Here is a 12,349-nt window from a genome sequence, read left to right on the forward strand (position 1 = left end):
CAGGATCTCAAAGAGATATTGGTACATCCATACATAGCAACATTATTCACAATAGCCAAAAGGTGGAAGCAACCCAAATGTCTATCGACAGACGAATGAATAAACAAAATGTGGCACGTACATACAATGGAATATTATTCAGACTTAGAAAGGAGGGAAATTCAGACACATGCTACAACACGAAGAACATTATGCTTGTGAAATAAGCCAGGCACAAGACAAATATGCATGATTCCACTTATCTGAGGTATCTAGAGTAGTCAAACTCATAGAAACAGAAATAATGGTGGTTTCCAGGGGCTGGGAGGAGGGGAAAATAGGGAGTTGTTATTTATTTATTTATTTATTTTAAACTATTTTATTTATTTATTTGTGAGAGAGAGAGAGAGAGTACAAGCGGGGGGAGTGGCAGGCAGAGGGAGAAGCAGGCTTCCTGCTGAGCAGGGAGCCCGATGTGGGACTTGATCCCAGGATCCTGGGATCACGACCTGAGCTGAAGGCAGCCACTCAGGCATCCCTGGGAGTTGTTTTCTAATGGGTATGGAGTTTCAGTTTTGCAACATGAAAAAGTTCTCGAGATTGGTTCCACAACAATGTGAATATACTTAATGCTAGTGAACCACACACTTAAAAATGGTAGAGATGGCAAATTTTGTGCTATGCATATTTTACCACAATTAAAAATTTTTAAAATAGGGGCACCTGGGTGGCTCAGTCGTTAAGGGTCTGCTTTCAGCTCAGGTCATGATCCCAGGGTCCTGGGATCGAGCCCCGCATCGGGCTCCCTGCTCCACGGGAAGCCTGCTTCTCCCTCTCCCACTCCCCTTGCTTGTGTTCCTTCTCTCGCTTTGTCTCTCTCTGTCAAATAAATAAATAAAATCTTTAAAACAAATTTTTTTTTAAATAAAAATAAAATCAAAAAGTTAATGCCACATAGAATACTAATCCAACCATGTACTGGAATAAACTCAAGTCACTCAGACTCAGATGAAACTCAAAGAATAATCACCTTGTGGATTTTGTCCTTTTTGTTAGATTTTATGTGAACTTAGCAGTAAAATATAGGAACACATCAGCAAATATATTAATATTTGTAGGAGGCTTCCTGGTAACAAGAATCACTAATAAATATAAACCTTACACTCTGGTGAAAAGCTTGATAAACTTAAATGTTAAAAAAATAATAATAATTTGTAGGGGCGCCTGGGTGGCTCAGTCAGCTTTCTCTCTCTCAAATAAATAAATAAAATCTTTAAAAAAAAATAATTTGTAAAATTACATTATCAGTCACTTATTTTTCTTCTTTTCCTAAGTTCTGAGGCATGCTGCAGGAAGGAAATCTAGGAAGACGAAGATTCTTCACAAAAATTCGTATCATCTTTTGGTTCTGATTTCAAGTTTTCTTTTTTTTTAAGATTTTATTTATTTATTTGACAGAGAGAGACACGGCGAGAGAGGGAACACAAGCAGGGGGAGTGGGAGAGGGAGAAGCAGGCTTCCCGCCGAGCAGGGAGCCCGATGCGGGGCTCGATCCCAGGACGCTGGGATCATGACCTGAGCCGAAGGCAGACACTTAACTGACTGAGCCCCCCAGGTGCCCCTGATTTCAAGTTGTCAATCCCATAAAGCAGGCAGGAAAGAGAGGCCCAACTTCTGAAATACTACTGGTGTCTCCAAACAAGCACTTCACGTGGCGGCACAGCCCATCCTCAAGGCTAAAGTCCCCTCCATTTGCAAGACCATTACCTTTCGAATGAAGTTGACATGGCACTGGCCCTTCTGCACAGGCGGAGGGCAGTCCGGAGGCACGGAGTAGCTGTGAGCTTTGCTCCGCTGGGCCGCATACAACACTGGTGACTGGAAACACAGCTCAAGGGAGTTCACCTCTCTAACCACACTGGTAATATCAAAGCTCTGCATTAAAGGAAACAACAGATGTGGAAGTAGCCTCGTGTGTCAAATTTTAGATAGAGATAATACAAAAATGTATGAAAGATGCATAAAATAACGGAAATCTTCAGGGCTAGCCTTTTTGTAGAAGAAAGCACTTCACTGAAATAGTATAACCTCGTTGCCTGCTTATAGGTACAAGTGAACACATTCTCCTACCCAAAAGTAGATTTCTAGGTTTCTCCTTCTATTTGTACTGACAGATGACGGTCCTAGGCAAAGAGAACAAGCAGAAAATATCTTTAGCCCTGGAATGTCTGCTCTGGCTATTTACACTTGGCCTTGAACTGCCAAGGAATTTCCTAGATGCTTCATGACAACCTGACTCTCTGGTATGAACAGCGTGTATTTCTAAGTCATAAGTTATTTTTGTTTTGAAAAGTCTACCCTTGAATGGAGATCAGGATATGATATCTTAATGTAATTATTCCAGAAAGAAAGGAACATTTGCCTTCTTAATAGCTTGTCAACTGGCGTTTCGCATGAAACTCTGGATCACCAAAAACAGAGAAGTGAATAGCATTTGCCGAACACTTCTCATGTGCCAAGAACTGTGTCAAACACTTTATATAATTAGCGTATTAAGTCCTCACAACAACTCCACAGGGTCTGTGGTGTTTTCATCATTCTACAATGAGGCAACTGAGAAAGAAAGTAACTTACCCAGTGCTTCAAAGAGCTTGTACCAGCCTGCACGGGCTTACTCACTTACGTCTCTCTAATCAAAACAATTAACACATAAACACATATAAGTAGGTTTTAACCTGGTATCACTGTATACTTACATATCTTTTGAACATGTTGCCTGTTTTCCCAATAGGAACACTATTTAGCAGGACTTTTGCAACTGTATCGACGCCCTCAAAAATCAAATTCACTTTTTGCCATTTGCTTAAAAAAAAGAAAAGATTTTTAAAACAAGATGTATAAAACATTAACTTAGATAAATCTTTTTTTTTTTTTTTTTTTAGATTTTATTTATTTGACAGAGAGAGCACAAGCAGAGGGAGAAGCAGGCTCCGCACTGAGCAGGGAGCCCGATGTGGGACTTGATCCCAGGACCCTGGGATCATGACCTGAGCCGAAGGCAGACGCTTAACGACTGAGCCACCCAGGCGCCCCTAAAGTTTTTTTTTTAAATGAGTAGAAATGTCTAGGTAGGGGTGCCAGTTAAGCATCTGCCTTCAGTCATGATCTCAGGGTCCTGGGATCGAGCCCCGCATTGGGCTCCCTGCTCAGCGGAGGACCTGCTTCTCTCTCTCCCTCGGTCTGCTGCTCCCCCTGCTTGTGCTCTCTCTCTGTCTCTGTCAAATAAATAAATAAGACCTTTAAAAAAATTTAAAAAAAAAAGAAATGTCTAGGTATAAGGTAGACCCCCAAGGAAGAGCAAATTAAAAATAAGGAAGTGCTAACAGCATCAATACATTAAGATAACAGGCTAGTGGGCGCCTGGATGGTTCATTCAGGTGGGCCTCTGCCTTCAGCTCAGGTCATGATCCTGGGGTCCTGGAATCGAGCCCCGCATTGGGCTTCCTGCTCAGCGGGGAGTCTGCTTCTCCCTCTCCCCTTATTCTTACCCCCCGCTCATGTTCTCTCTCTTTCTGTCAAATAAATAAATAAAATAAAATAAAATAAAAGATAACAGACTAGTTTCAGGTGCAGAGGTTGTGCTAAAGAGCTAAAGGGAGGAATCTGGTCAAGTCCACAGGGCAAGATGGGACACAGGAAGTGGGACAGGAATAGGCAAGATTAAGCAGTATTTTCATAGACAAGCAGAGAAGATTAAACTGGTTTTGTCTTTTTTTTTTTTTTTTTTTTTTTAAGATTTTATTTATTTGAGAGAGAGAATGAGATAGAGAGAGAGCATGAGAGGGAGAGGGTCAGAGGGAGAAGCAGACTCCCTGCTGAGCAGGGAGCCCGATGCGGGACTCGATCCTGGGACTCCAGGATCATGACCTGAGCCGAAGGCAGTCGCTTAACCAACTGAGCCACCCAGGCGCCCCTGAACTGGTTTTGTCAATTAAAAGGAAGACATTGTCAGGGCGCCTGGGTGACTCCGTTGGTTAAGCATCCAACTCTTGATTTCAGCTCAAGTCATGATCTCAGGGTTGTAGGACTGAGGCCCCCCAACACCCACCCGCACCCCGTTGAGCCAACCTCAGGCTCCCATTGGGCTGGGAGTCTGTTTGAGATTCTCTCCCTGTCCCTTTGCCCTTCCCCCTGCTCATGCTCTCTCTCATGCTCTCTCTCTCCCCCTAAAATAAATAAATAAACCTTAAAAAAAAAGAAAGGAAGACACTGCCATTCTTCTTTTTTTTTTTTAAGATTTTATTTATTTATTTACTTGAGAGAGAGAGGGAGAATCTTGTGCAGATTCTCCCACTGGGTGTGGAGCATGAGGTGATGTGGGACTTAATTTCAAGACCCAGAGATCAGGATTTAAGCTGAAACTAAGAGTCAGATGCTTAACCGACTGAGCCACCCAGGTGTCCTGACACTGTCATTCTTGAGCAAGAACATCATGGCAAAACCAAAATTTGGGGAAGATGAATCTACTATTTGGGGAAGATGAGTCTAATGTTTCCATATACTTGTGTATGGGATAAAAAAACAAAGCAAGAAATTTAATTATGCAGCTTTGGCCTAATTGCAGGCACTCACTGACAAAGGCCTAGGCAAATGTGGAGACTGGGAATGAGGAGAAAGGGGCTGAATCAAGAAAAGTGATAGGCAGAAATTAACAGGACTCAGACTCAGACCACATACAGAGATGAAGAAAAGACAGTATAAGCCAAAAACACCTTAGGCATAGAAGATCAGCAAAATGGTGTTACATTAAGAGAAACAATAAGACTGTTATAATAGAAAGTAAGCTTTAAGTGGGAAAGTCAATTGTTTAAATTTTGGATATGCTGAGTTCAAGATGAAAGAGAACCCTCTACAGAGATATTTTAAGTATTATCTGGAAATAGGAGCCTGGAGCACAGCAATGTTGCGATGTTGAGCACCACATTCTGGATTTATTTCTCTTTCAAGAGGCTAGTAAATAATTACCCCCCGCCCAAAAAAAAGTCATACAAAAGGGACAGAAGATTTTTTTATTTAGCAATAATGGTGGTAGATATAACTGGGTTACTTTCTGCTTCGTGGAACATTACTGAAACTGAACTATGCTTTTCCTCATGGCTTCATGACATAATATAAGGCCAATGCCATGGCTTCGATGGCTGGTTAACACCACATGGAACAAATGATATATCTCAGATCCTACTTGACAAATTATAAATATACACACTCTATTGATTATGGGGTGGGGGGCAGAGAGAAGGAAATGGAAATAAGAGAATTGACTAGGTGTAGGTGACTCCATTCTAACCCATGGAAGAATGACTGAGTAAGACCTGATTTCATGACTGATGATCAGTGGCACCATTCTTATATACAAATCAAAACATAAATCAAATATTCACTTTTATCAGACAAGGCTTTAATCTCACAGCTCTCTGTCATGCAATCTAAACAAACAAAAGATTATTGCAGAGAAAGAAAAAGAAGATCAATAATAATAACTAAATATAACTAAATAATAACTAAATAAATAAATACGGATGTAGATACAGATATACACACAAACGTACCTAATGTTAAAGGGGATTTTAAATTTCTTGCTATAAGTCCAGTTATCCAAGGAGATCCATCTGTAGTTAAGGTCATTAAATCTGTAGTAAGGATCCTGTTGATAAAAATTATGGTAGATGATTATGCAAAAATAAATAAATGAAATAAAATAAAAAAAATATTAACAATAACTATTTGTCACCTAAAAATTAATGAATTCTTGGCCTAGGAGTATAAGCATTTCATATGCTGGCACATCCCATCCTCAAGGCTAAAGCTCCACCTGTTTAACTTCCGAGAAAGTTAACATAGCATTCAGATAACTAAAAAATACTAAAAAATGTTTTTTTAAAAAGTCCAACAAAATTCCTCAATGAAAGAGCTTTGAGATAGAAATAACATAGTTTCATTATCAATAAGAACATGTGTGGAAATGAAAATTACCTGCCCTTGTTCAAACCAAACAAAGAACCTCTGAGGTATTAGCAGAGAATAAAAGTTAGAACTTCTGGTGTGTGGCTCTCAGTCTTTTCCTTTTTTAAAAAAGATTATTTATTTATTTATTTATTTATTTATTTATTTATTTATTTGACAGAGAGAGAGAGAGAGAGAGCATGCGATAGAGCACAAGCAGGGGGAGTGGCAGAGGGAGAGGGAGAAGCAGGCTCCCCACTGAGCAGGGAGCCCGCAGGAGCCCCATCCCAGGACCCTGAAATCATGACTTGAGCCAAAGGTAGATGCTTAAACTACTGAGCCACCCAAGTGGCCCTCACTCTTATAGCCCTTTTATTCTCACCGTGCTTATTGCTGCCACTATCGCAACTGGCCTAAGGGGGACTGGTTCTCCTCTCCTACCCAAACATCAGCAGAACTCCCACTCCTTGGATTCACCTAGCATTTCCAAAGTTATTTTTCACCAAGCTTTACTACGTGAGCACAAAAAGGACCTCTACGGAGAATACACAAGCAGCACAGATACCATCAAACTGACAAACTTCAGGTCGCCTATATTATCCTAGACCAGGTCAGCAAACTACAACCCATGGGCCACATGCAGCTCACTGCCTGTTTCTGTGCGGCCAGTGAGCTAAGAATGGACACGTGTCAATAAATAAAGCTTTACTGGAACACAGCCATGCCCATTCTTTACAAATCATATATAGCAGCCTTCATGCTACAATAGCAGAGTTGAGTAAGTATAAGAGAGGCCATATGACCCATTATGCCTAAAATAGTGCCCAGGCCTTCACTGAAAATGGTTGCCAATCTCTGCCCCAGGCAACAGGCCTGCTGGGTGTTCACAGATGCTGTTCTCACTGAGTGACCAGCCCCAGGTCCTTCCTGTCATAATACTTAGAGCTCTTTCTTCTCCTACCCATCTTCCATGCTTTACCTTCCAGATGCGGACACAGAAAAGAAAGTGGTAAGTGAAGCTTTTTGGTCCATCTTTCTGTGAACAACATCACAGCTACACAGAGGGAAACAGTGCAGTCCTCTCCAACTGGGGCCAAGGGGTATTTCCTCAGGGACTGCATCTCCAGATGGAGAAGGAAAAGCCAACTTTGTCTAACTCCCACCGATGACCAAGTTAGGCTGGCAATGGCCAGTCGGGCACTTGCTCGGAGCACCAGTCAGCAAGAGGCGCTACAACATGGCTGGGTGTATACCAAGATGGAAAGGATGCTATCTGTCAGAAATTGCTCCTGACTAGGAGAAATATTTTATTTTATTTTTAAGATTTAATTTATTTTTAAGTAATCTCTACACCCAACGTGGGGCTCGAACTCACAACCCCAAGATCAAGAGTTACATGCTCTATCGACTAATCCAGCCAGACACCCCTGGAAGAAATATTTTAATAAGCTACTAGGGAAGGGTATAGTTAATGAGATTAGTAACAACTGATAATCACCAAACTGACTTTTAAGGGTGATGAACAGTGAGGTTTCCGTCTGCTAAGTGGGATGTGTCAGGCCCAGCCAACACACACACGCAGGACTCAGCATCTCCAATGAATAAGCATGGAATAAATATTTAAGGACACAGGTTTAAAGAAGTACCTAATTATTAGCCTGTCCATGTGTCTCCACCCAGCCTTATTTATAACTCTATACTGTGGACTTACTCCAATACAGTTAAAAATATCATGAAAAGGAAGGTGTGAAGGCTAATGCAGTTGCAACATGTCATCCTGCTAAGCCGTGGGGTTGGCTGATGATCTGGCTTGTGGGGCACAAGTCCCCTTCCTGTCTCCCAGCCCCTTGAAGGAAGCTGCTTGTTGAGTTCAAGAGGGCAAGCTTCTCAGATATATTTTTTCTAGACAAATAGAATGTAGAGGTTAAAATTTTTCTTTTACTTGAAAGAAGCCAATCTGAAAAGGCTACATACTATATGACTCCAACTACATGATCTTCTGGAGAAGGCAAAACCATGTTAACTCTAAAAAGATCAGTGGTTGCCAGGGCACCTGGTGGCTCAGTTGGTGGCTCTTGGTTTTGGCACAGGTCATGATCTCAGGGTTGTGAGATCAAGCCCCACTGAGCTCTACATGCAGCGGGGATTCTCCTTGAGATTCTCTCTCTCTTCCTCTCTCTCTGCCCCTCCCCCCTTCAATCTCTCTCTCTCTAATAAATAAGTAAATCTTAAAAAAAAAAAAAAAGATCAGTGGTTGCCAGGGATTAAGGGAGAGGGGGTGAATAGGCAGAGCACAGAAGATTTTGAAGTCAGTGAAACTCCACTAAATGATACTATAATGGTAAATACATATCATAATATATTTGTCAAAACCCACAGAATATATAACACCAAGAATGAACTCTAATATAAATTATATACTTTGGGTGATAATGATGTGTCAGTGTAGGTTCACTGATGATAAAAAATGTACCACTCTGGTGGAGGGATGTTGATAATGGGGAGGCTGTGCATGTGTGTGTGTAGGCGGGTGTATATGGAAACGTTTGTATTTTTCATTCAATTTTGCTGTGAACCTAAAATTACTCCAAAAGATAGACTCTACTAAAAAAAATTTCCTCTAAGGGAAAATATCTTACCCCCTAAAATAAAGACTGCAGAACCTTAGATTACATTTATAATAACTATTCCAAATGCTAAGCAACCAACTTAATTTAATTCCAGACTGGTCTGACCCCCTTTGCTCATATTAAAATTCTGAGTCCTATTTAAAGCTAACAGCCCAGTCTCTCTGCTCCTCGATGATAGCTGTTCTTCTGGTGCTTCCGCTTAATTTGCAGTACTCAAACTCACTGCCATGTCTTCTGAAGAAGGGAAGATTTTTGTGAGAGGGCTCAACTTCAACACCAATAAGCAGACTGGAAGACCCACTTTGGCAGCTCTGGTCCTATTTCTGAGGTGGTTGTTGTCAAGGACTTGTGAGACTCAGCAATCCTGGGGTTTTAATTTCATCACCTTCACCAAACCAGAGCATGTCTCAGATGCCACAAGAGCCATGAATGGAGAGTCCCTGGATGGTCATGATCCACATGGATCACTCTGGCAAGTCGGCCAGGGGAACTAGAGGGGGTGCCTTTGGGGCCCAGGTGCAAGGTTGCAGCTAGTCTAGAGGTGGTAGGGACCAGGGCTATGGGAGTGGCAGACACAATGACCTGGAGGATATGGATATGGAAGGCCAGAGTGCTTATGACCGCTACACTGGAGGAAATAACAGAGACAATTTTGACAATGGAGATGAGGCATGTGTACCTAATGTAGATACACAGGAATAAAACTTCTGATCCAGGATCATCCTTCCAATGGCTGTACTTACAAAGATTTTTAAAGCTACACTGAAACATCTGTTTTAGTGCATCAACTTCTATTTTTGAACTGAACTCCCAAGGTAGCTTGTTAAAGACATTTTAGAAAGCTCCATGTGTTTTTTAAAATTTTTCTCCCATTTAAAGACAAATCCTGGGACATTTGTAGGGTCTGATATTTTTCCTTTTACCATTTTTTAGTTTGGGCTCTCAGAATTACTGGTTCTGGCAAAAAAAAAAAAAGATAATAATGCACATTTAGGAACATTTTAGAAGCCTGTATACAATGTTTATCATGAGTGGGAAGCAATTTCCAAATAAAATCATAAGACATCAAGAACATGATTAGAGGTTTTTTTTTTTTTTTTTATTCAAGGTCACCACCCTGATTACATAGAAGTTTCTTTAAAATATCTGTTAATGTCATTTTTTTTTAATACTGGAAGAAAAAAATATTCTGTTGTGTCTCATTTAGCATTTAGGATGTCCTTCACAGCACTGATTAAAAAATTGAAAACTGAAAACAAACAAAAAATGAATTAAATAAAGCTAACAGCAGTTCAGTGTTACACCTGATGACTAAGATATCATGTAAGTCACTGAGTTGTTAAGCAAACCCATGAGCCCTAAAAAACAATAGAAGTATCATTTGTTGTCCAAGGTAGGTACTCACATACTCTTATCTTCATAAGAAACATATGCAGTAAATACCATTTACAGAGGAAGAAACTAGAGGTCCAAAAGATTCCACTCCTGACGTCCCACAACTAAGCAGTACATCCAGGAACTAAACCAACTCAGTCTAACACCAAGGTCTGCATTCTTTCAACCATCCTACAGTGCCTCCTGCCACACACACTTACAGTTTTATACCAGATGATCACCTGACCCAAGGAGAGAGGTATTATCATCATTTCCATTTAGTAACAAACAGTCCAAAGCTTAAAGTTAAATGAAGTGCTGGAGCACTGATTCACCCCAGGACGTCTGGCTCCAGAGTCCACACGCTCAATCATTACCTAATACTGCCATTAACAAAAACCACCAATAGTTACAATGTCAGTGCTTCTACTAAGCAGGAACCAGGAGATAAACATGCTATATAAAGCCTGTGCTAGTTATTTATAATTGGCATTTACCATGCTTCCTGTCTATCAACAAACTATGTGGCATCACACCATACAAATGACATCATCAGTCTCGTTTTTCTCTGTAAGCTTCTGAACTTCATCTGTTATGACTGCTTATAGATAAATTCCTTAACCAGGTATAGCTTTTCCACTCCCCAATTCTGCTTCAATCCAATGCCTGATTCTATCCCAGACATAATTACTTCAAATGGAGTTAAATAGAGAAAAGGAAGTCTTTGCAACTGTTTCATACATAGATATTTTCTTAGGCAAAAAAATAAAGTTTAAGAAAACATTTAGGCAAAAATGACACTTAGGCAAAAAAATAAAGTTTAAGAAAACATTTATTTAAAAATGAGCAAAAGAAAACAATATATTGAGTAAACAATATATTAAGATATACAGATATTTGGTAAAAACTTAATTTGTAAAAAGCAATAAAATGGTAATTCAGGATAGTAGTTACCTTAGGGGGAGGTAGATGATGGGACTGGAAGAGGCAAGGTGATTGCAACAATGTTAGCTATGTGCAGGCTCATAAACTTGATGGCAGGTGCATGGGTATTCACTTAATTATTAGACTTTAAAAATCACAAACACACATGGGCATATAACTTTCCATGTATTGGATACTATATAGTAAAAAGAAGAAAAAAATGTTCATAGGAAGCTATGAACATTCCTCTAACCTACATAAGGGTATTTATGTGTTCCATTCCGAAGAAGCTGCACTCTCCAAACCTCAGTTTGTCCGTCGCCCAAAGGAGCTTCAGCTACGATTCTTCCTTCAGAAGATGCACAGGTACAAGAACTCAGGTTCATGAGTCAAAACATTTTGGTTGGCCCTAACATCATTTTTGCCTAAAATCCTTAAACTAGTAAATATTGCTTCATGTCTACCACAGCTCTAGGTAAAAGGGGTTGCAAGTTAAGGAAACTCCTTGTTTTCTGACCAAAGAGAATTTAAAAGGAGAAACAAGATGCTTTTCTTAGCCCACTCCACAGCGCCAGGCTAGAACTCATGAAAGATTAGCATAAATGCCCGGACAGAGATTCTTGACTGACATGAAGGGTCAGAGGAGCCACTGATCACACTTGCTCAGGGAGCAAGGTTGGACAGTTGACCAGATCCACAGCCGTAATTCCTGCCTCTGAGATGAAGCTTGAGCTGGGGGGCGGGGGAGCTGACAGGTAAGAGCAGCAGTGGGGAGCAACCTTGTTTGCATGAGTTCAAGTCCCAGCTCAGCCCTAATACCCGTGGGATCCTGGGAAGCTCATGTAACACCTTTATACTTCTGTTTTCTCAGTTCTAGAACAGGGATAATAATAGTACCTCCCAGGATCAGTATGAAAATTGCAAGAGGTAACATGTGGAGAGTGCTTAGAACTATTCATTGCGTATAGCAAGCATTCAACAAATGATAGCTATCGTTAACTGTTATAGGTACTGATCTGAAATGACTTCTAGGATATGTCAAGTTAAAGAAAAAAGTCAGTACCAAACAATATACATAGAATGTGATCATCTGTGGAGAGAAATGTAGATAAATCTATTATGTATATAGACATATCACAAGATACATGAATATACACAAGAATCTGGTTAACAGTGGTTGTTTCTGTGGAAGGGAACTAGAAAACTAGGAGACAGGGATGCAAGGATACTTGCTTTCATTACGTATCCCACCTTTAAATTTTTTTTTAATCATTACAATTAACCCTCGGGCGTACAGTTAACAATACGGTGTTCCTAAACCCCATGCAGTCAAAAATCTGCTTATTAACTTTTGACTCCTCAAAATTAACTACTAATAGCCTACTATTGACCAGAAACCTTACCAATAACATAAACAGTCAATTAACAGACTTTGTCTA

The 12,349-nt window shown here is 40.3% G+C and overlaps 1 protein-coding gene across 3 annotated transcripts in view; it reads right to left on the reverse strand.

The window, feature by feature from the left end:
- The window catches only part of MANBA (mannosidase beta), a 109,714-nt gene that overhangs the window by 87,820 nt on the left and 9,545 nt on the right, over nt 1–12,349 (reverse strand). For 2 of the 3 annotated variants that reach the window (XM_032400908.1, XM_032400907.1), the window contains exons 2-4: nt 5,589–5,683; nt 2,736–2,841; nt 1,747–1,914 (exon numbers count right to left, since the gene is read on the reverse strand). The exons of the other annotated variant lie outside the window; for it this stretch is intronic. In XM_032400908.1, the coding sequence (XP_032256799.1) occupies nt 1,747–1,914; nt 2,736–2,841; nt 5,589–5,683 (369 nt within the window). The remainder of the gene's footprint in view (nt 1–1,746; nt 1,915–2,735; nt 2,842–5,588; nt 5,684–12,349) is intronic. 3 annotated transcript variants of the gene reach the window in all.

This window comes from Phoca vitulina, unplaced genomic scaffold (assembly GCF_004348235.1).
Source record: "Phoca vitulina isolate PV1807 unplaced genomic scaffold, GSC_HSeal_1.0 scaffold3, whole genome shotgun sequence".
Classification (NCBI taxonomy): domain Eukaryota; kingdom Metazoa; phylum Chordata; class Mammalia; order Carnivora; family Phocidae; genus Phoca; species Phoca vitulina.